The sequence below is a fragment of the Pseudophryne corroboree genome, chromosome 3 (assembly GCF_028390025.1).
Source record: "Pseudophryne corroboree isolate aPseCor3 chromosome 3, aPseCor3.hap2, whole genome shotgun sequence".
Taxonomy (NCBI): domain Eukaryota; kingdom Metazoa; phylum Chordata; class Amphibia; order Anura; family Myobatrachidae; genus Pseudophryne; species Pseudophryne corroboree.
The window spans coordinates 308,075,421-308,098,147 of NC_086446.1; the positions used below are offsets into that span (position 1 = coordinate 308,075,421).

At 46.5% G+C, this 22,727-nt stretch overlaps 1 protein-coding gene across 1 annotated transcript in view; it reads right to left on the minus strand.

Moving 5' to 3' along the window:
• VAPB (VAMP associated protein B and C) overlaps positions 1–22,727 on the minus strand; it is a 214,810-nt gene that overhangs the window by 119,749 nt on the left and 72,334 nt on the right. Inside the window, exon 2 of the mRNA XM_063959397.1 lies at positions 3,797–3,949. Coding sequence (XP_063815467.1) covers positions 3,797–3,949 — 153 coding nt within the window. The remainder of the gene's footprint in view (positions 1–3,796; positions 3,950–22,727) is intronic.

Below are 22,727 nucleotides of genomic sequence, written 5' to 3' on the forward strand. Positions count from 1 at the left end.
CTTTGGGGAGACAGAGGGAGAGTTTGCCAGCACACACCAGAGCGCTATATATATACACACAGGGATAACCTTATATAAGTGTTTTTCCCCTTATAGCTGCTGTATTTTTAATACTGCGCCTAATTCCAGTGTGCTGAGGAGATAGGCTCCGCCCCCTTCTCGGCGGCCTTATTCTCCCGTTTTTCTGTGTATTCTGGCAGGGGTTAAAATTCATCCATATAGCCCTGGGGGCTATATGTGATGTATTTTCGCCAGCCAAGGTGTTTTTATTGCTGCTCAGGGCACCCCCCCCCTAGCGCCCTGCACCCTCAGTGACCGAAGTGTGAAGTGTGCTGAGGAGCAATGGCGCACAGCTGCAGTGCTGTGCGCAACCTTGGTGAAGACAGGATGTCTTCTGCCGCCGATTTTCCGGACCTCTTCTTGCTTCTGGCTCTGTAAGGGGGCCGGCGGCGCGGCTCTGGGACCGGACTCCATGGCTGGGCCTGTGTTCGATCCCTCTGGAGCTAATGGTGTCCAGTAGCCTAAGAAGCCCAATCCACTCTGCACGCAGGTGAGTTCGCTTCTTCTCCCCTTAGTCCCTCGATGCAGTGAGCCTGTTGCCAGCAGGTCTCACTGAAAATAAAAAACCTAAAACTAAACTTTTCACTAAGCAGCTCAGGAGAGCCACCTAGTGTGCACCCTTCTCGTTCGGGCACAAAAATCTAACTGAGGCTTGGAGGAGGGTCATAGGGGGAGGAGCCAGTGCACACCAGGTAGTCCTAAAGCTTTACTTTTGTGCCCAGACTCCTGCGGAGCCGCTATTCCCCATGGTCCTTACGGAGTCCCCAGCATCCACTAGGACGTCAGAGAAAATAACGTTGAATCCACACCAGTGTAACAATATAAGGAGGGGGGACAGGTTTAACCAACAAAAGAGCCTGTCTTTGTACTGCAAATATGAAACAGCACTGGGTTGGTAGTGCTCTCAGCCTTAAGATGTGTACACATGGTGAGATCTTTGCTTTCGGTTTTGACTATATAGTTAAATTTGCAAGGAAAGTTGCTGCAAATCGCAAGATGTTTAGGCAGCTTGCGATCCCGATTCGATCTCGATGTGCACTCCCGTGGGGTCGGTATCGCAAGGCTAGATAGATTGTGCAGGCAAGTCAATCTTGTCTATATAGTGTACTATCTAGTACAAAGTATAGTCAAAATTGGCACTGTCAAAATCGTACAGAGTCCAAATCGAAAAAGTACAGATAGTCAAAATCGGTGCTTCTGGGCTCTGGGGGAGTTCAAGGGAAATCAGTGTCAAAATCAGGCATAGCAAGGATCTCACCTTGTGTATGCACCTTTACATAAACATACTAGTGCACAAGGGCAAAAAGGATTAAAACAGCCTTCGTTCTGGGGCATACATAGATCTTAAAGGGTTTGTGCAATAAAGCTTTTAATCAGAAACCTTAAAGTATGTTCACATTCAAACCAATGTCAACATAGTGTTAACAAGTTCAGTGTCCACATTATGCCCATGCTGACATAACAAACCTGTATATGGCATGTACCAATTTTATTTATACTGGGCATTACTCCGAGTTCCCTACTATCCGTTTCCAGAAAAGTGGTACTTGTGAAGCATAGCAATATAGCTTTATGTTGGCGAGAGCAAGAAACCCAGGACAGTTTTGATCTATTGGAAGAACTTTAAATTTATGGTGGCTCGCTCTTTGGCCCAGACTAGGGAAGAAATCAATTATGCAGTGCAGGAGACTACAGAATAATTTGGGTTGAATATTTTAGCTAGGTTATACCTTACAGTCACAGTTGAGTGTGAATTGCCTCCAAAGTACAAACACGGTTAAAAGTTAAATTGTTTTATGCGTGCCCAAACGTAATGGGCACTCACTGGAGTAATTCAATTGGTCCTCCCCTTGTGCATGAGGTACCACACGCCTGTATCCAGATTATTGGACAGATAAGCTCATTTAGGTTTTACTTTTTGTACGTTTGATACCTACCCATTGCCTGCTGATCTTAACTTTTTTATATTTTTTTTGTGTGCATTCAATTTTTTTTTTTACTTTTAAACCTATCCGTGCTTTCTAGTGCTAATGCTATATTGGAGATAAATCCCCTAATTAGAACACAGAATACCTCAATATAAGCAAGGTACCTGGTTTCGAAGAAAATAAAATAAAAAAAGAGGCGCATGCGGGTAGAGGCACACACAGGTGGGGGCAGAGGCATACGTTAGTTACGAAGCTAAGCAAGGAGACCTAGGGCACTTTGACAGAGTCAGCCTGAAGACCTAACATATTTAACATACAGTGGGCAGAGCTTGAGCTGTCGTCCCAGCATTTACAGCACTGAGCAGGGCAGCATCAGAGACGGGACCGGCAGAGAAAGAGGCGGATTATTCTCCTCATCACCAGCATTTTGACAGCATCAATCCGAGCAAGACCAGAAGTGCGGCCTGACAAAGAGCGATCCCGGCAGGGCACGCGCGCCCGCAACGGAGACGCGTCCCATTCACTTGAATGGAGAGCATCCCTCGTCCACGCGCCTGGACAGAGACGCTCTGAATGGGAACGTCTCTGTGCACTCCCGGCGTGACTAGGCAGACGGATCCGTGCACGTTTGCGATGGAGCCGCCTCAGATGAGTGCTGCTCTATCTGTAGATCGATGTAGAATGCCAGTCACTCTTAGTACAAACAGGTAGTACCCAGGTATCCTCCGCGGATAGTACACACAAGAACGGAAAAGGGCAGCAGCTGGTGAAGTGTAGAAAACTTGTATTAAAAAAGTCACATTAAATCCAAGTTTCTGGGGCCGTAGCCCATTTGTCAAGGAGTGAACAAAGGGGATACGGGCCACTACACCTAATCCCGGAGTGCCACTGCCTTTTTCCGTTCTTGTATATATTTATTTTAGTTTATTGTATGCCTTACCTCAGACTCTGTAACTTTTGTAGTGCACCCAAGGTGGCTGCACCACCTGGTACACCCATGGGTGGGATGAAAAATACTTGGAACTGATGAATATGTAAGGCTTCTGCTTCTAGCTTTAGTACACTGCAACTTCCTAATTTTGAGTTATCTCTTTTAGGCATTGCCTATACCACACTGGGAAACCTATGTAGTGCGCTCACAATGTATACCTCAGCTGGTACCTTTCATGCGAAGGTTATGTAACCTGTGGAATTTATTACCCAAAATGGCTGCAGCAACCCTGCATTAAGTTCCTTTTGTACACTATGTTTATTGTTTTTTTGGTTTGTTTTCCTCTTGCTGTAATATTAAACCTCTGTGGCCAATTACAGCCAATAGGAATTTTGATTTGATTTGCAAGATGACAAAACATTGGGCTAGATTCAATTCAGCACGGATTAAATAGCGCTGGTAATATGCTCACCGCTTCTATTCAATTCTGTGCGCTGTCATGTCAGGGAAGGCCTATTCTCGCAGACTAAACAGGTTCTCGCAAGAATGGGCATTCTATGTCCACAGTGCCCACCGCGATGCTGTTTTGTTCAATCTGAGACACACAAAAGCATCGCAGATCTAAGTCTTGGCGGATTTCTAAATTTCTGTCGGAATCTTCTAGTCGGGGATGACAATGCACTGAATTGAATAGCTCTGGGAGCTGCCCCTAGCCCCACCGACCCCTGCGCTGATCTATTTCTGATGATTTCATTGTTTGTCACCTTTATGTACCATTAGCTTCTTAACAGTTCTCATTAGTGCCAGCCATGCTTTTACATTAAATGGCATTTGATCAGAAACAAGAATGGACATTATAGTCTGCCTCCATACTAACCAGATACATTGATGAATGAGCCGGCCTCGATGACACCGCTGTTAGGTCTTACGCAGTACCTACGAGGTGCTGTGGTCTTCACTTTGAAACAAACATTTTTTTCTGTGGGATTAGAGAGTTTCAGGTTTGTTGTAACAACGTCTGTGAAAGGACCTGTAATGAGAGAAGGAATTTGTGAGGGGAGATTTCACTTGCAGTGCAACAACATTAGTGAGGCTTGCCAAACGCCAGCAAGTGACAAAGCAAGGACGTAATATCTCCAGGCACACCTACCTTCCATTTCTATATACACAATAAAGATGAACGTATAACTGAAATATCTGAGACATTTGAATTACTTTAATCGTTGTCGATATGGGAATATATACACAACAGATACCCTTAGAGACACAATCTAGATGTAAGTTTGATGTGTCTTTCAAATTTTATACTGAACTGTCATGAACACACAAAAGGGTTAGCCATTTTTTATAGGACATAACAAGATCTGGCCTATTTTTGAGTACTAGTGATATCACTTCATGAATACTTCTTTAAACTCAAATAAATGGCTACCTCTGCAGCATGTGTTGGTGATAGATCTACAGTGAGAGGTCTTGTGTTTTTTTCTGCATGTTCTGCAATGATTTGTACTGTGCGTCTATGCGTTTTTTTCTTGTTTTGTTTGCACTCTTTCTACTTATGTCATTTGTAAGGTTCTGCGAAACCCTTGTAATGGCATATAAATAAAGGATATTAATATTCATTTACATTTATTTAGCTTTTCTCTCACAGTTGAATAATCAAAGGTTGTTAAGATGTGAAGTTTCTTACCTATTAAAATCTTTATAGAGGGAACACATTCTGGCAGTTTGCCTTCGTTATGTAATCTAAATACCTACAGCTGCCACATAATATATACTTAGAGAAGGTATGGAAATACTGTGGGGGGGAATTCAATTGTTTAATCACACCCGACCTCCCGTCTAAAGTGACGGGAGAACATGGGGCGATAATCAAATTGTTTCCCTTTATTGCGCTGATCACGTCCATATCAGTTTGGCGTAGCCGCGTAAAGCAGCAGAACCCAGCTAAACAAATTGGCTCGACGCAAAAGGTTTCCGTTTTGGCGCACAAATGGGTCACTCTTCAGCTCCCCACCCCCGGACAGGTGTAAAGACTTCTCTGAAAAACTGCTTGCACTAAAACATAATATGATATTCAGCAAAAGGTAAAAAAAAAAATAAGATTTTAAACCGACCGGTAAATCTTTTTCTCCTAGTCCGTAGAGGATGCTGGGGACTCCGTAAGGACCATGGGGTATAGACGGGCTCCGCAGGAGACATTGGCACTATAAAGACTTTAGATAGGTGTGCACTGGCTCCTCCCTCTATGCCCCTCCTCCAGACCTCAGTTAGAGAAACTGTGCCCAGAGGAGACGGACAGTACAAGGAAAGGATTTTTGTTAATCTAAGGGCAAGATTCATACCAGCCCACACCGTATAACATGGAATATAATCAACCAGTTAAGAGTATGAACAAAACAGTATCAGTCCAAGACTGATCTTAACTGTAACATAACCCTTATGTAAGCAATAATTATATACAAGCCTTGCAGAATTTTAGTCCGCACTGGGACGGGCGCCCTGCATCCTCTACGGACTAGGAGAAAAAGATTTACCGGTAGGTTTAACATCTTATTTTCTCTTACGTCCTAGAGGATGCTGGGGACTCCGTAAGGACCATGGGGGTTATACCAAAGCTCCAGACCGGGCGGGAGAGTGCGGATGACTCTGCAGCACCGATTGAGCAAACATGAGGTTCTCATCAGCCAAGGTATCAAACTTGTAGAATTTAGCAAAAGTGTTTGAACCCGACCAAGTCGCCGCTCGGCAAAGCTGTAATGCCGAGACACCTCGGGCAGCCGCCCAAGAAGAGCCCACCTTCCTAGTGGAATGGGCCTTAATTGAATTTGGTAACGGCAATCCAGCCGTAGAATGAGCCTGCTGAATCGTGTTACAGATCCAGCGAGCAATAGTCTGCTTAGAAACAGGAGCGCCAACCTTGTTGGCTGCATACAGGACAAACAGTGCCTCTGTTTTCCTAACCCGAGCCGTCCTGGCTACATATATATTTAAGGCCCTGACTACATCAAGGGACTTGGAATCCTCCAAGTCCTTCGTAGCCACAGGTACCACATTAGGTTGGTTCATATGAAACGACGAGTCCTTAATTCAGCTCTATCCACATGGAAAATCAGATAGGGGCTTTTGTGAGACAAAGCCTCCAATTCAGACACCCGCCTTGCAGATACCAAGGCCAACAACATGACCACCTTCCAAGTGAGAAATTTCAATTCAACCGTTTGAAGAGGTTCAAACCAGTGAGATTTTAGGAACTGTAACACCACGTTAAGGTCCCATGGTGCCACTGGAGGCACAAAAGGAGGCTGTATGCGCAGCACTCCATTTACAAAAAAGTCTGGACTTCTGGGAGAGAAGCCAATTCCTTCTGAAAGAAAATTGATAGGGCCGAAATCTGTACCTTAATGAAGTCTAATTTTAGTAGAAAGTGGAGAAAACGGCCCAGATGGAAAACTTCCGTAGGAGCATTCTTGGCTTCACACCAAGATACATACTTTCTCCAGATACGGTGATAAGGTTTCGCAGTCACCTCCTTTCTAGCCTTCATCAGAGTAGGGATGACTTCTTCTGGAATGCCTTTCCCAGCTAGGATTCGGTGTTCAACCGCCATGCCGTCAAACGTAACCGCGGTAAGTCTTGGAACACGCAGGGCCCCTGTTGAAACAGGTCCTCCCTGAGAGGAAGAGGTCACGGATCTTCTGTGAGCATTTCCTGAAGATCGGAATACCAGGCCCTTCGAGGCCAATCTGGAACAATGAGTATTGTCTGCACTCTTTTCCGTCTTATGATTTTCAATATCTTTGAGATGAGTGGAAGAGGAGGGAACACAGACAGACTGAAACACCCACGGTGTCACCAGGGCGTCCACAGCTACTGCCTGAGAGTCCCTGGACCTGGCACAATACCGCCGAAGCTTCTTGACGCCATCATGTCTATTTGAGGACGTCCCCACTGACTTATTATCTCTGCAAAAACCTCTTGATGAAGTCCCCACTCTCCTGGATGGAGATCGTATCTGCTGAGGAAGTCTGCTTCCCAGTTGTCCACTCCCGGAATGAAGACCGCTGACAAAGCGCTTATGTGATTTTCCGCCCAGCGCAGAATCCTGGTGGCTTCAGCTATTGCCACTCTGCTCCTTGTTCCGCCTTGGCGGTTTACATGATCCACAGCTGTGACGTTGTCTGATTGAATCAGAACCGGTAGGTCGCGAAGAAGATTCTCCGGCTTGACGTAGGCCGTTGTATATGGCCCTCAATTCCAGTACGTTGGTGTAGACAAGCCTCCTGGCTTGACCATATCCCCTGAAAATTTCTTCCTTGTGTGACTGCTCCCCATCCTCGGGAGCTCGCGTCCGTGGTCACCAGAACCCAGTCTTGAATGCCGAACCTGCGACCCTCTAGAAGGTGAGCACTCTGCAGCCACCACAGGAGAGACACCCTGGCCCTGGGGGACAGGTTTATTTTCTGATGAATTTGAAGATGGGACCCGGACCACTTGTCCAGAAGGTCCCACTGAAACGTCCTCGTATTAAACCTGCCGAAGGGGATGGCCTCGTAGGTCGCCACCATTTTTCCCAGTACTCGAGTGCATTGATGGACTGACACCCTTTTCGGTTTTAACAGGTCTCTGACCATGTTCTGGAGTTCCTGGGCTTTTTCCATTGGGAGAAAAACCCTCTTTTGTTCCGTGTCCAGAATCATGCCTAAGAACGATAGCCGAGTTGTTGGAACCAACTGTGACTTTGGTAGATTCAGAATCCAGCCATGTTGCTGCAGCACTCTCAGGGAGAGCGCCACGCTTTTCAGCAACTGACCTCTCGATCTCGCCTTTATCAGGAGATCGTCCAAGTACGGGATAATTGTGACTCCCTGCCTGCGCAGGAGCACCATCATTTCCGCCATTACCTTGGTGAAAATCCTCAGGGCCGTGGAAAGCCCAAACGGCAACGTCTGAAACTGGTAATGACAGTCTTGTACAGCGAATCTCAGGTACGCCTGATGAGGGGGATATATGGGGACATGAAGGTATGCATCCTTTATGTCCAGTGACACCATAAATTACCCCCCCCCCCCTCCTCCAGGCTGGAGATCACTGCCCGGAGCGATTCCATCTTGAATTTGAACTTTCAAGTATAGGTTTAGGGATTTTAAATTTAGAATGGGTCTGACCGAGCCATCCGGTTTCGGGACCACAAATAGGGTAGAATAGTACCCCTTCCCCTGTTGAACTAGGGGAACCTCGACAACCACTTGTTGTCGACACAGTTTTTGAATTGCAGCTAAAACTATCTCCCTCTCTGGGGGAGAAGCCGGTAGAGCAGATTTGAAAAACCGGCGAGGAGGCATGTCTTCGAAGTCTAGCTTGTAGCCTTAGGATACAATTTCCATTGCCCAAGGATCCATGTCTGACTGAGCCCAGACGTGGCTGAAGAGTCGAAGACGTGCCCCCACCGGCGCAGACTCCCTCAGTGGGGCCCCAGCGTCATGCAGTGGATTTAGTAGAAGCCGAGGACTTCTGCTCTTGGGAACTAGCCGTAGCAGGCTGCTTTTTCCCTCTTCCCTTACCTCTGGCGAGGAAAGAAGAGCCCCGACCTCTTCTGGACTTATGCGACCGAAAGGACTGCATCTATTATTGCGGCGTTTTCTTTTGCTGTGGGGAAACATAAGGTAAAAAAAGTACATTTGCCCGCGGTAGCTGTGGAAACCAGGTCCGCGAGACCTTCCCCAAATAAATCCTCACCTTTGTAAGACAAAACTTCCATATGCTTCTTTGAGTCGGCAACACCCGTCCATTGGCGGGTCCACAGGGGTCGCCTAGCAGAAATCGCCATGGCGTTGGCTCTCGAACCTAGCAGACCAACGTCTCTCTGAGCGTCTCTCATATATAAGACTGCGTCTTTAATGTGACCTAAGGTCAATAAAATGGTATCCCTATCTAGGGTATCAAGGTCAACTGACAAGGTATCTGTCCAAGCTGCAGCTGCACTACACACCCATGCCGATGCTATTGCCGGTCTGAGCAAAGCACCTGTATGCGCATAAATAGACTTTAAAGTAGTTTCCTGTCTGCGATCAGCAGGATCCTTGAGGGCGGCGGTGTCTGGAGACGGCAGCGCCACTTTTTTGGACAAGCGCGTTAACGCCTTGTCCACCCTGGGTGAGGATTCCCACCGTAACCTGTCCTGCGCAGGGAAAGGATACGCCATAAGAATTCTTTTGGGAATCTGCAGTTTCTTGTCTGGAGTTTCCCAAGCCTTTTCAAATAACGCGTTCAGCTCATGAGATGGGGGAAAGGTTACCTCAGGTTTCTTTTCCTTAAACATGCATACCCTCTTGTCAGGGACAGAGGGGTCATCAGTGATATGCAAAACATCCTTTATTGCAATAATCATATAATGAATACTTTTGGCCACCCTTGGGTGTAAACTCACATCATCGTAGTCGACACTGGAATCAGAATCCGTGTCGGTATCAGTGTCTGCTACTTGGGACAGGGGACGTTTGAGACCCTGAAGGGCTCTGTGACACGGCCAAAGCCATGGATTGACTCCCTGTTCTATCCCTGGACTCTGCTTTGTCCAACCTCTGATGTAATAAAGACACATTTGTATTTAAAACATTCAGCATATCCATTCAATCATGTGTCGGCATTGCCGACGGAGACACCACAATCATCTGCTCCACCTCCTCTTTAGATGAGCCTTCCGCTTCAGACATGCCGACACACGCGTACCGACACCTCCACACACTCAGGGATATATCTATATGGAGACAGTTCCCCAATAAGGCCCTTTGGAGAGACGGAGAGAGAGTATTCCAGCACACACCCAGCGCCAACTGACACTGGAAACCAAATTCCCAGACAAACAGCGTTTTTATATAAATATACACTCACTGCGCCAATAAAAGTGCCCCCCCCCCCTCTTTTTTGCCCTCTGTCACCGTGTTCAGCAGGGGAGAGTTCGGGGAGCCAGCTTCTCTGCAGTGTGCTGTGGAGAAAATGGCGCTGGAGGATCAAGCTCCGCCCCCTCAGCGTCGGGCTTCGGTCCCACTCAAATTTTCTATACTGGCGGGGGATTCTATAATATAGTGCCTCCGCAGCCTCTATATATATTATTAGCCAGTCCCAAGAGGTTTATAATTGCTGCCCAGAGCGCCCCCCCCCCCATGCGCCCTTCAGTGCCCGCTGTGAGTGTTGTGTGTGGTAGCAATGGCGCGCAGCGTTACCTCAGAGGAGATCTGAAGTCTTCAGCCGCCTTTGAAGTCTTCTTTCTTCTTATACTCACCCGGCTTCTATCTTCCGGCTCTGTGAGGACGGCGGCGCAGCTCCGGGACGAACGGCGAGGGTGAGACCTGCGTTCCGACCCTCTGGAGCTAATGGTGTCCAGTAGCCTAAGAAGCAGAGCCTATCATTTAAGTAGGTCTGCTTCTCTCTCCTCAGTCCCACGATGCAGGGAGCCTGTTGCCAGCAGTGCTCCCTGAAAATAAAAAACCTAACAAAATTATTTTACAGAGAAACTCAGGAGAGCTCCCCTGTAGTGCACCCAGTCTCCCTCTGGGCACAGGATCTAACTGAGGTCTGGAGGAGGGGCATAGAGGGAGGAGCCAGTGCACACCCATCTAAAGTTCTTTATAGTGCCCATGTCTCCTGCGGAGCCCGTCTATACCCCATGGTCCTTACGGAGTCCCCAGCATCCTCTAGGACGTAAGAGAAATTAAAAAAACAAGTATGTTTGCATTACTTACTCGCAGCATTAAAAATGACACATTATTTCAGGATTTGCCTCTTGGCAAATGTGTCTGGTAAGTAAAAACATTCCAAAAATGTTATGTGCATTTATAATACAGTTTAAAAAACATTAAAAAAAAAACATAGGATTTTAATTACGTACCGGTAAATCCTTTTCTCGTAAGTCCGTAGAGGATACTGGGGTCCATTTAGTACCATTGGGGTATAGACGGGTCAACTAGGAGCCATGGGCACTTTAAGAATTTGATATTGTGCGCTGGCTCCTCCCTCTATGCCCCTCCTACCAAACTCAGTCTAGGAAACTGTGCCCGGACAGACTTCGAGAGAAGGATAGCTAAGGATGATAGTGAGATTCCAAACCAGCACACACAAAAGAGGAAAACCAAGCTAACCAAACTTGAAACAGGAACAGCAATGGCTCAAGCAACATAACTTAACCAAGTAACAGTGCAGGACGATCTAAGCACTGGGTGGGCGCCCAGTATCCTCTATGGACTACGAGAAAAGGATTTACCGGTAGGTAATTAAAATTCTATTTTCTCTTACATCCTAGAGCAGTGATGGCTAACCTTGACACTCCAGCTGTTGTTGAACTACACATCCCAACATGCCCTGCATTAGTTTTAACATGGCCAAATAGCAAAACTGTAGCAGGGCATGCTGGGATGTGTAGTTCAACAACAGCTGGAGTGTCAACGTAAGCCATCACTGTCCTAGAGGATACTGGGGTCCATTTAGTACCATGGGGATGTACCAAAGCCTCCAAACCAGGTGGGAGAGTGCTGAGGTTCCTGCAGGACTGATTGGCCTCTGAGGACCTTCAGTTTGGTCAATGTATCAAACTTGTAGAACTTAGCAAACGTGTTCAAACCTGACCAAGTAGCTGCACGACAGAGCTGTAAAGCCGAGACACCCCGGGCAGCCGCCCAGGAAGAACCCACCGACCTAGTAGAGTGGACCTGTACAGATTCTGGACATGGCAAACTTGCAGTGGAATAAGCATGCTGGATAGCAAGTCTGATCCAGCATGCATTTGTCTGCTTTGAAGCAGGACATCCAATCTTATTTGGATCATACAGAACAAACAGCGAGTCCGTCTTCCTGTGACGAGCTGTTCTTTTCACATACACCTTCAAAGCCCTCACAACATCCAAAGACCTTGAAGTAGCAGAGGTGTCTGTGACAGTCGGAAACATAATATGTTGGATGAAATGCGGACACCACCTTAGGAAGAAATTGCTGACGAGTTCTGAGTTCAGCTCTGTCCTCATGGAAAATTAAATATGGACTTTTGTGAGACAAAGCCTCCAACTCCGACACACATCTTGCTGAAGCCAAGGCCAACAATGTGACGGTCTTCCACGCAAGATATTTTACGTACACATCCTGTAACTGTTCAAACCAGTCCAATTGGAGGAACTGCAGCACTACATTGAGACCCCAAGGTGCCGTGGGAGGCACAAAGGGAGGTTGGATGTGCAGGACACCTTGCAAGAACGTCTGGACCTCAGTGAGAGAAGCTAATTGTTTCTGAAAGAAAATGGACAAGGCCGAAATCTGGACTTTTATGGAGCCCAGACGCAGGCCCACATCCACACCTGCCTGCAGAAATAGCAGGAAACATCATAGATGAAATTCTACTGCAGAATAATTTCTGCTCTCACACGAAGAGACGTATTTCTTCCAGATACGATGGTAATGCTTAGACGTTACCCCCTTCCTGGCTTGGATCATAGTCTGGATAACCCTGTAAGGGATCCCTCTCCTGGCTAGAATCAGCCGTTCAACTTACATGCAGTCAAACTTAGCCGCGGTAAGTCCTCATAGATGAATGGGCCCTGTTGCAAAAGATCCTCGCGAAGAGGTAGAGGCCACGGATCTTCGAGGAGCATCTCCAGAAGGTCCGCGTACCAGGCCCTTCTTGGCCAGTCCGGAGCAATGAGTATTGCTTGAATCTTTTCCCTTTTTATTTATTTGTTTTAGAATTCTTGGGATCAGGGGAAGTGGAGGAAACACGTACACCGTATGATAGACCCATGGAGTCATCAGGGCATCTATCTCCACCGTCTTCGCCATCAACCTGGAACAATACCGCCTGAGCTTCTTGTTGAGACGAGAGGCCATCATGTCGATCTGTGGATATCCCCATCGACTTGTCAAGCACCTGAACACTTCCGGGAGAAGGCCCCACTCCCCCGGGTGCAGGTCGTGTCTGCTGAAAAAGTCTGCTTCCCAGTTGTCCACTCCCGGAATGAAGACCGCTGACAACGCCACAGTGTTACTTTCTGCCCAGAGAAGAATTCTTGACACCTCTGACATTGCTGCTCTGCTTTTCGTTCCGCCCTATCGGTTTATGTACGTTACTGCTGTCACATTGTCCGACTGGACCTGAATTGCCCGATCTTGAAGAAGATGTGAGGCCTGCAGAAGGGCGCTGTATATGGCCCTGAGTTCCAGAATGTTGATTGGAAGGATGACTTCCTGACTGGACCATCTTCCCTGAAACTGCACCCTGTGAGTGACTGCTCTCCAACCTCTGAGGCTTGCGCCCGTGGTTAACAGAATCCAATTCTTAAATCCGAACCTCCATCCTGCGACGAGGTGAGAAGACTGTAGCCACCACAGAAGGGAGATCTTGGCTTTTGGCGACAGACTGATAACCTGGTGCATGTGAAGATGCGATCCGGACCATTTGTCCAACAGATCGAGCTGGAAGGGTCTTGTGTGAAACCTTCCGTATTGAAGTGCCTCGTAAGAGGCAACCATATTCCCCAGAAGGCGAACGCACAGATGCACCGACAACCGTATTGGCTTCAGGACATCCCGAACCATCGACTGAATTACCAATGCCTTTTCCAACGAAAGGAACACCTTTTGTGACTCCATGTCCAGTATCATTCCCAGGAATGGGAGCCTCCGTGTTGGCTCTGAGATTTCGGTAGGTTCAGAATCCACCCGTGATCGTAGAGGAGTTTGGTTCAGAGAGCAATGCTGTCCAGCAACCTTTCCCTGGACAGCACTTTTATCAGGAGATCGTCCAGGTACGGAATTATGTTCACTCCCTGTTTGCGGGGTAGAAACATCTCTGCCATCACCTTGGTGAACACCCTCGGTGCTGTAGAGAGACCAAATGGCAGGGCTTGGAACTGGTAGTGACAGTCCTGTAGTGCAAACCGGAGATAAGCCTGATGAGGAAGCCAGATCGGAATATGAAGGTACGCATCCTTGATATCCAGAGACCCTAGGAATTCCCCCTCCTCCAGACCTGAGATCACCGCTCTCAGAGACTCCATCTTGAATATGAACAGCCGTAAGTATGTGTTCAAAGATTTGAGGTTCAGAATAGGTCTTACCAAAACGTCCGGCTTCGGTACTACGAACAAGTTGGAATAGTATCCCTTATTTAGTAGATGAGGTGGTACTGGAACAATAACCTGAGTATGAACCAGTCTTTGGATGGCACTTGCCTCTTGTGAAACTGGAAAGCCTGATTTGAAGAATCTGTGAGTTGGGAGCTTTTGGAACTCCAGTTTGTAACCCTGGGAAATAAGATCTATGACCCAAGGATCCTGGCACAAATCTGACCAGATCTGACAAGAACTTTAGTCGGGCTCCCACCTGACAGCCTTCCAGGCATTGCTATATATATATATATATATATATATATATATATATATATATATATATATATATATATATATATATATTATATATTTATTTGCCGTGTAGTAATAAATATAATAAGTAGCCCCGGTGCCTTCCTAGGTGTCCAATTCACAAGGACCCAGCATAGAGAGTATGAGGCGGTACTCAATCCAATAAACAGAGGAGCAGGTAAGTAGTTCAAAGTTTCAAGATCTCTCGTCGTCAGGAGAAATTTCGAAACGTTGACCTACTTACCTGCTCCTCATTTTCTCTCATAATATATATATATATATATATATATATATATATATATATATATATATATATATATATATTACATATACTGATATCAGCAAGAATATGAATATATGAATATATAAAATTGGTCCAATTGGATCACTATTAGGCCGGCACTGATTCAATATATAGAAATTCTTAGTATTTGTAAGCTGTTAGAAGTTCCGTTTTTAGATCTCTGTAGTATAACAGATTGAGTATGTAAGAACAGTCACATGAACGGATACAATGTTTCACATCACTGGAGATTTTGTTTGTATATTTTGTAACAATGATAGGCCTGCAAATACTAAGTATCTATTGGATTCAAATAGTATATACTTATGGCTGTCCACCGTCATGCTGAAATCTTTGAGGAAGCAGAGCCTGAGCTGGTTTGCGTGGTTTACCTCTAGCGCCACTGGAGGACGTAGAAGCACCTCTGGATTTGCCCTTGAACTTGACCATCCGAAAGTACTGTAACTTAGAAGCTGAATAAGTTTTCTTGGTTGGGGGGGGGGGCTGCGGAAGGAAGATACGTAGACTTACCTGCAGTAGCTGTGGAGATCCATTGGTCTAATTCATCTCCAAACAAGGCCTCTCCAGTGAATGGTAGGACTTCCACGCCTTTCCTAAAGTCCGCGTCAACAGTCCACTGGCGTAGCCACAAGCACCTGCCATAGCGGTAGTGCGTGCCTTAAGCACTCCTATTTCTTTTATGGCTTCCACCATAAAGTTCGCAGAGTCCTGTATATGCTGCAGGAGTAAGACAACATCCCCCCTAGATAAGGAATCTAACCCCTCAATTAGTTACCTGACCATTTAGTAATGGCTTTAGTGATCCACGCACATGCAATAGTGGGTCTTCGGCCACCCCAGCAGCTGTGTACAATGATTTGAGTGTAGTCTCAATATTACGATCAGTCGTGTCTTTCAGGGGGGCTGAACCAGGAACAGGAAAATAAGAATTTACTCACCGGTAATTCTATTGCTCGTAGTCCGTAGTGGATGCTCTGTACTCCGTAAGGACCATGGGGAATAGACGGGCTCCGCAGGAGACTGGGTACTCTTAAAAGAAAGATTAGGTACTATATCTGGTGTGCACTGGCTCCTCCCTCTATGCCCCTCCTCCAGACCTCAGTTAGAATCTGTGCCCGGCCAGAGCTGGATGCACTTAGTGGGCTCTCCTGAGCTCACTAAAAAAGAAAGTATGTTAGGTTTTTTATTTTCAGTGAGATCTGCTGGCAACAGACTCACTGCTACGAGGGACTAAGGGGAGAGAAGCAAACCTACCTGCTTGCAGCTAGCTTGTGCTTCTAAGGCTACTGGACACCATTAGCTCCAGAGGGATCGAACACAGGGCCCGACCTCGATCGTCCGTTCCCGGAGCCGCGACGCCGTCCCCCTTGCAGAGCCAGAAGACGGAAGAACCAGTAGAAAATCGGCGGCTGAAGACTCTGGTCTTCAATAAGGTAGCGCACAGCACTGCAGCTGTGCGCCATTGCTCCCACAGCACACCACACGCTCCGGTCACTGGTGGGTGCAGGGCGCTGGGGTGGGGGCGCCCTGGGCTGCAATATGTATACCTTTTTATACTTTTTAACTGTATATGTGCCTAATCCCCCGCCATAAATATTATTAAAAAAGCGGGAGAAGCCCGCCGCTGAAGGGGCGGGACTATCTTCCTCAGCACAGCCAGCGCCATTTTCTCTTCACAGCTCCGCTGGAAGGACGCTCCCCAGGCTCTTCCCTGCAGTATACACTACGAGAAGGGTAAAAAAGAGGGGGGGCACATACATTTAGGCGCAAAAGGTGATATAAGCAGCTATTGGGGGAAAATTCACTTTGTGTTAGTGTAAATCCCTCGGTTATATAGCGCTCTGGTGTGTGCTGGCATACTCTCTCTCTGTCTCCCCAAAGGACTTTGTGGGGTCCTGTCCTCAGTCAGAGCATTCCCTGTGTGTGTGTGTGTGTGTGTGTGTTGTGTCGGTACGGCTGTCTCGACGTTTGATGAGGACGCTTACGTGGAGGCGGAGCAGGAGCCGATAAGTGTGATGTCACCCCCTGTGGGGCCGACACCAGAGTGGATGGATATGTGGAAGGTATTAACCGACAGTGTCAATTCCTTGCATAAAAGGTTCGATGACATAACAGCTTTGGGACAGCCGGCATCTCAGCCCGCGCCTGCCCAGGCGTCTCAGAGGCCATCAGGGGCTCAAAAACGCCCGCTACCTCAGATGGCAGACACAGATGTCGACACGGAGTCTGACTCCAGTGTAGACGAGGATGAGACAAATGTACAATCCACAAGGGCCATCCGATGCATGATTACGGCAATGAAAAATGTGTTGCACATTTCTGACATTAACCCGGTTACCACTAAAAAGGGTATTATGTTTGGGGAGAAAAAGCAGCCAGTGACTTTTCCCCCATCTGATGAATTAAATGAATTGTGTGAAGAAGCGTGGTGTTCCCCAGATAAGAAATTAGTGATTTCTAAGAGGTTACTAATGGCGTACCCTTTCCCGCCAACGGACAGGTTGCGTTGGGAAACATCCCCTAGGGTGGACAAGGCGCTCACACGCTTATCAAAAAAGGTGGCACTGCCGTCTCAGGATACGGCCGCCTTAAAGGAGCCTGCAGATAGAAAGCAGGAGGCTATCCTGAAGTCTGTGTATACACACTCAGGTACTATACTGAGACCTGCTATTGCTTCAGCATGGATGTGTAGTGCTGCAGCAGCATGGTCTGATACCCTGTCAGATAACATTGATTCCCTTGACAGGGATACTATTTTGCTAACCATAGAGCATATTAAAGACGTAGTCTTATATATGAGGGATGCACAGAGGGAATTGTAAAATACAATTTTACGTGATAGCCTAGAGACTGATGCGTCCACTATCGGTAGATTTTCCCATTTTTTCTATCCTCCAGAGGAAATGGAAAAGATGAGACCAACCTTTTAGGGATCTGAAACTTCTTATCAGGATTAACCCATGGTTCTTCAAACAGGGTATTCAATTCCTTTGACGTAGTAAAAGTGACTGAGGACTTGTTTTTTACATTAAAATAAGATTCCTCACACTCCTCTAACACCTTATCAAGAATATGCAGAACATGTCTGATAGCTTCTATTCCCTGTGACAGAGCTGTATGCCCCCCTCTGAGTCCACCTCCCCCTCCTCCATGTCTGACTTGTCAGAGTCAGACTGCAGGATATGGGCTAGAGATCACTTTTGCAGACAAATGGGAGGGGATTGAGACGCTGTTTTGGAGAGTCTGTGTTCATAAACTCATCCACAGTCTGTTTCAAGTACTGCGTCTCTTTCTCATTGCGGGACAATTTTGTAGAAAGAGTGGAGATCATTCCCTTAAGAGAATTAACCCATTCCGGTTCAGTCCCGCTAGTCTGTGAACCCCGAGTACCCAGTAGTGAGCCCCCAAGTGAAGAGGAACACTCTGCGGTACAAGAGACACACTTTTGCGTGACATAATGTAAATGTAACAGCACACACAGGAAAGGTTAAGCACAATTAACCCACAAAGAGCCCTTCAGGGAGACACAATTGTTTGGAGCCAGCCCCCACCGTGCCCTTATCGCTAATGCAAAGCTTAGCCAGGTCGCAGACTAAGTACCCTGATAGGGGACTTAGTACACTAATAGTCGCTCCCCCCCTGCTATGACCCCCTGGTACCACTGAGGTAATCTGGAGTCAAACTGGAGGAGCTGCGCGTCCCTGTCCTGTCAGCGTCTGTGTCCACTGCAGAGGGAAAATGGCGCTGGAGAGCTCCTGGATCCTCTCATAGTGAAGCCCCACCTCTTCAATGGCGCGTAGTTCCCGCTTTTTTTATACTGGCTGAGGAATCTGGTGCTTAAAATGGAGAGAACAGTTTTAAGGCTGTTGTGCCAGTACGGGTACTGTGTAGAGTGTACTGGGACGCAGTTGTGTACTATGTCCGGAGACCCAATCCACTCCGTGTAGAAGCCATGCGTCTCCGTACCCACATGCTGTTATAATGGCCGGCACCCCGCTAGCCGGGACGCTGGCTCAGTACTCACCACTCTTCATTCTTATGGCTCTGTTAGGGGTGGCGGCTTGCTGCGGGAATGTACGCTCGCCATGGTAGGGCTTGCGAATAATTCCCTCAGGAGCTCAGTGTCCTGTCAGTGAGGAACGGGACCATTAACCCTTCAAGAGGTTGGGCCGTTTCCCTCCTTCCCCAAGTCCCACGAAGCAGGCAGGCTGGTGCCAACCAGACCTGCCTGAAAATAACAAACAGAAAATAAATTCAGAAAACTCTTCAGGAGCTTCCTTCAGCGTGACCGGCTCCTCAGGGCACATTTTCTAAACCGAGTCTGGTAGGAGGGGCATAGAGAGAGGAGCCAGACCACACTATCAAATTCTTAAAGTGCCCATGGCTCCTAGTGGACCAGTCTATACCCCCATGGTACTAAATGGACCCCAGTATCCTCTAGGAAGTAAGAGAAAAAAGGATTACAAAAAAAATAAAAAATGGGCAAATGTCACTTTCAAGTTTTCACAGCTTCTTGCCACTGCCAGCTGAGTGAGGTCTATGGGGCAGTCTCAATTGTGGTGCGCGCTTCTCCTGCTGGCCATTATCAGAGCTAATCAACAGTTGCTCCGATCCATTAGCATTTAACATGACTGACAGATCTGGGTTTAGCCTAGCAAAGCGGCTAAACCCATCTAAAGTTCATGTTTGAGCGTCTTAAAGTCCGGGTGTGGTCTCCCAAACTACTGCATTGTCACATGTTTATTTCTCGCATCTCCAAAGGCTGTGAGAAAAAAAAATTGGTGTACCACAGCAAATCTGCGTCTGATTGAAGCAACAACTGAATAGCTCCAATAGATGCCCATTCATTTAGATGGACGGCAGGGGGAGCAGCAACAACTGAAACACCCATATATGTTCCCAAATTTGAAATGAACAGTATTAACATGCAGTAGAATAATTTATTGGGAATGGGACCCAAATCTGTACACAGAATGCATTTATGTTTCATGTACACATAACCTGAAGGTAATGTTATACAATATTTTTAACAATTTTGATACAACAAAGATTGTGTACACTGAACTATCAAAAGCAAACTGTGTCATTATCTTGGTGATGCTCACAAAATGTGAGATTTCGAAATATTTGAAATATTGGATTTGTGGAGATTCAAACAGTACAATACTGTCTCGCAAACACTCGCTCCAGAATAATGTCAAAGATTTTATACAACATTCAGGCATATTCCTATAGTATAAATGTAAAACGTGTATGGAGAACACTGTCCTGCAAGCAGTAAAATTTGCTGCATGCCACACTGCAGAGGTGTTTCCTCTCTGCAAAATATGCTGTTTCCTGGTTGAAAAATCCCAGAATTCTCAAACATCCACGTCACATGCCCCAAAGGAAACTTTTCACCTACCTGCCCTCTGTTTTAAATACAGCAGGTAACTGAATATATGGTAGAAAAGCACAGATGTAGTATTAAAAAAAGGAGCGCAGTTCACCAAAACAATACTGCTGGACAGAAAATGGAATGTGGCTACTGAAACTGCAACAAAGTGAAACCTGTTAAACCAGATTATCCAGTGTGTCCAAATGCTTTACAAAGACACATCAATCCCAGAGTTATCTTTGTGTAACTTTTACAATTTACTGCTGCTTAGGGAGGCCAATCCCGGGCCTTTTTTTTATCCCAGGTATCGGGACTGAAAAAAGGTCAATCCCGGGAGAACCAGGATTGGATTGAAGACCCATCCACCCCAGCCAGGCCCACACAAATGCTCATCATCATGGGTGGGAGCTTGGGTCGCGGGCGGAGAGATGAAGTCCTGGCAGCTGGCATCAGACTTACCGCTGTGGGTGGGAGGGCTTGTGGGCTGTGAGTGGCGAGGTGTGGTCCGGGTGGCTGGCGTCAGACTGCACCGCGTAACCACTGACATGTCATGCTGCGCAGTACGCACTATTTGGGGCCGGGGGAGCCGGAAAGAAGGAGCCAGGCAGCGTCTGAGTTTCCTGAGGACACTCATACCTGCCCAGCATTAAAAAAAACAAATGGGGCAGGTAAAGCACGCAATCCCTGGGATTAGAGCTTCCAATACAGAGATTGAATCCCGGACGTTTTTTAGCCTAAATCCTGGGATCCCGCCGATCCTGATCCCTGGATTGGCCTCCCTACTGCTGCTCTGCTCTCCAGGACCTGATGATGCTGATCAGGAAAAAACAGAAGAAACCAAGGTTGGGAAAAAAAAAAAAAAAAACATTGAAAAAAAAAAAAAAACAATTCTTTTAGGTTTAAACAAGTTTAATTTAATTTTTTTTGCACTAATGTTTTAATGCAAAAAAATTGAATCCTGCCTATTATATTAATGCTGTGAAACATTCCTAAGTATTAGAAACATTGATCAACCATGCTTTAATGCTTTCAAAAATTAACAAATCAAGTTGGATTGCTAATGTTAAGGAGTATACACACTAGACAATTTAAGTGGACGATATGCATGATAAAGTTATCGTGAATATCATCTAGTGTGTATGAATGATAACGATGCGTGCTCCAGATGTTCGTTATCGTTTTTCTTTATCAACTGAACATGCAATCCAGTTTACGCTATGGGGTATATTCAACTGCAGTCGAAAGCTGCCTTTGGTCGGAAAGACGTCAGTTTTCGTCTTTTTTAGGTTAGAAGGGGGTTCCAACCTATTCAATAGACCCCAAAATTTACAGACAAGTCGGGAATTCCGACTTGTCTGAAAGCACGTATTCCGCCGATCTTTGTGCTACTGTCGGAAACGGGGCCAAATCCGACAGGTTTTGCCCCGTTTCCAACAATATCAGTCCGACTTTTAAAAAAAGTCGGATTGACACTTTCGTGACCGGGCAAAACCCGTCGGGTTTGACCCGGCAGCTATTGGGAGCTGAGAAGAGGAGACTGGGGACAGCAGCGAGGAGAGCAGGAACCCAGCGGCTACAGCAGCATAGGAGGATGGGGCACCGCCGCCGCTCGCGGCAGCATCCACCTGGCTCCAGTAAGCAAAGTCCCGCTTGCTGGAGCCGGGTAGACGCTGCCGTAAGGTCTGGCGGCGGTGCCCCATCCTCCTGCTACACTGCTGTAGCCGCTGGGTTCCTGCTCTCCCCCGTCTCCTCAATTCGACTTTTTTAAAGTCGGATTGAGATTGTCGGGAACAGGTCATTTGTCGGATCCATTCCGACAAATGCATGTCGGAATGGATCAGACTTTAATTGAATATACCCCTATATCTTTCATGACTGCATGTTCAGGGATGGGAAGGGTGACGTCACTGAACAATATTGTTCACTATATCGCTGTGTGTATGCTTGTTTCTTTCATTCTGCAGCTGGGAAAATTTCAAGGATGATCTTTATTGGTTCAAAATAGCCTAGTGTGTACCTGCCTTTAGAAAGCATTAAAACATGGTTGGATCAAGATTTCAAATAGATAACAATGGGGTCGATTCAATTCGGCAACTTATGAATAGCGCCGGGAATTAGCTCCCGACGCTATTCAATTCAGCTAAAGTTAAGTCGGCCCGTTCTCGCCGACTTAGGTAGTTTTGTCGGGAGAACGGGCATTCTCCGACTTGACTACCTGCGGCGATGCTGATTCCCGACAGAATCAGCCTCGCGCCGGCCGCACTTTTGTCGGTTTTCTTCTCTCATCCCCCGGGGATGAGAGAAGAATTCCCGACAATTGCGGGTAACTAGCAGCTGAATTGAATAGCGTCGGGAGCTAATTCCCGGCGCTATTCATAAGTTGCCAAATTGAATCGGTTTCACAGTATTATAGTTTGCAGGATTCAGTGTTTTTCCCATTAAAACATGAATGCAAAAAAAAAAAAACTGAACAGTAAAGTGGGGGTCAACGTGAATACGCCACTGGCCAGCTTGCATCTACGTAACATTCAAAACCAATAATTCAAACCAATATCTGTTTACCAGATTTTACACACTACTAAAATTATGTATTTTTCAGCACAAACCATTTTCATTTTAGTTAAACTGTTATATATATATATATATATATATATATATATATATATATATATATATATATATATATATATATATATGTGCAAAAGAAACGTCCGGCACTCCA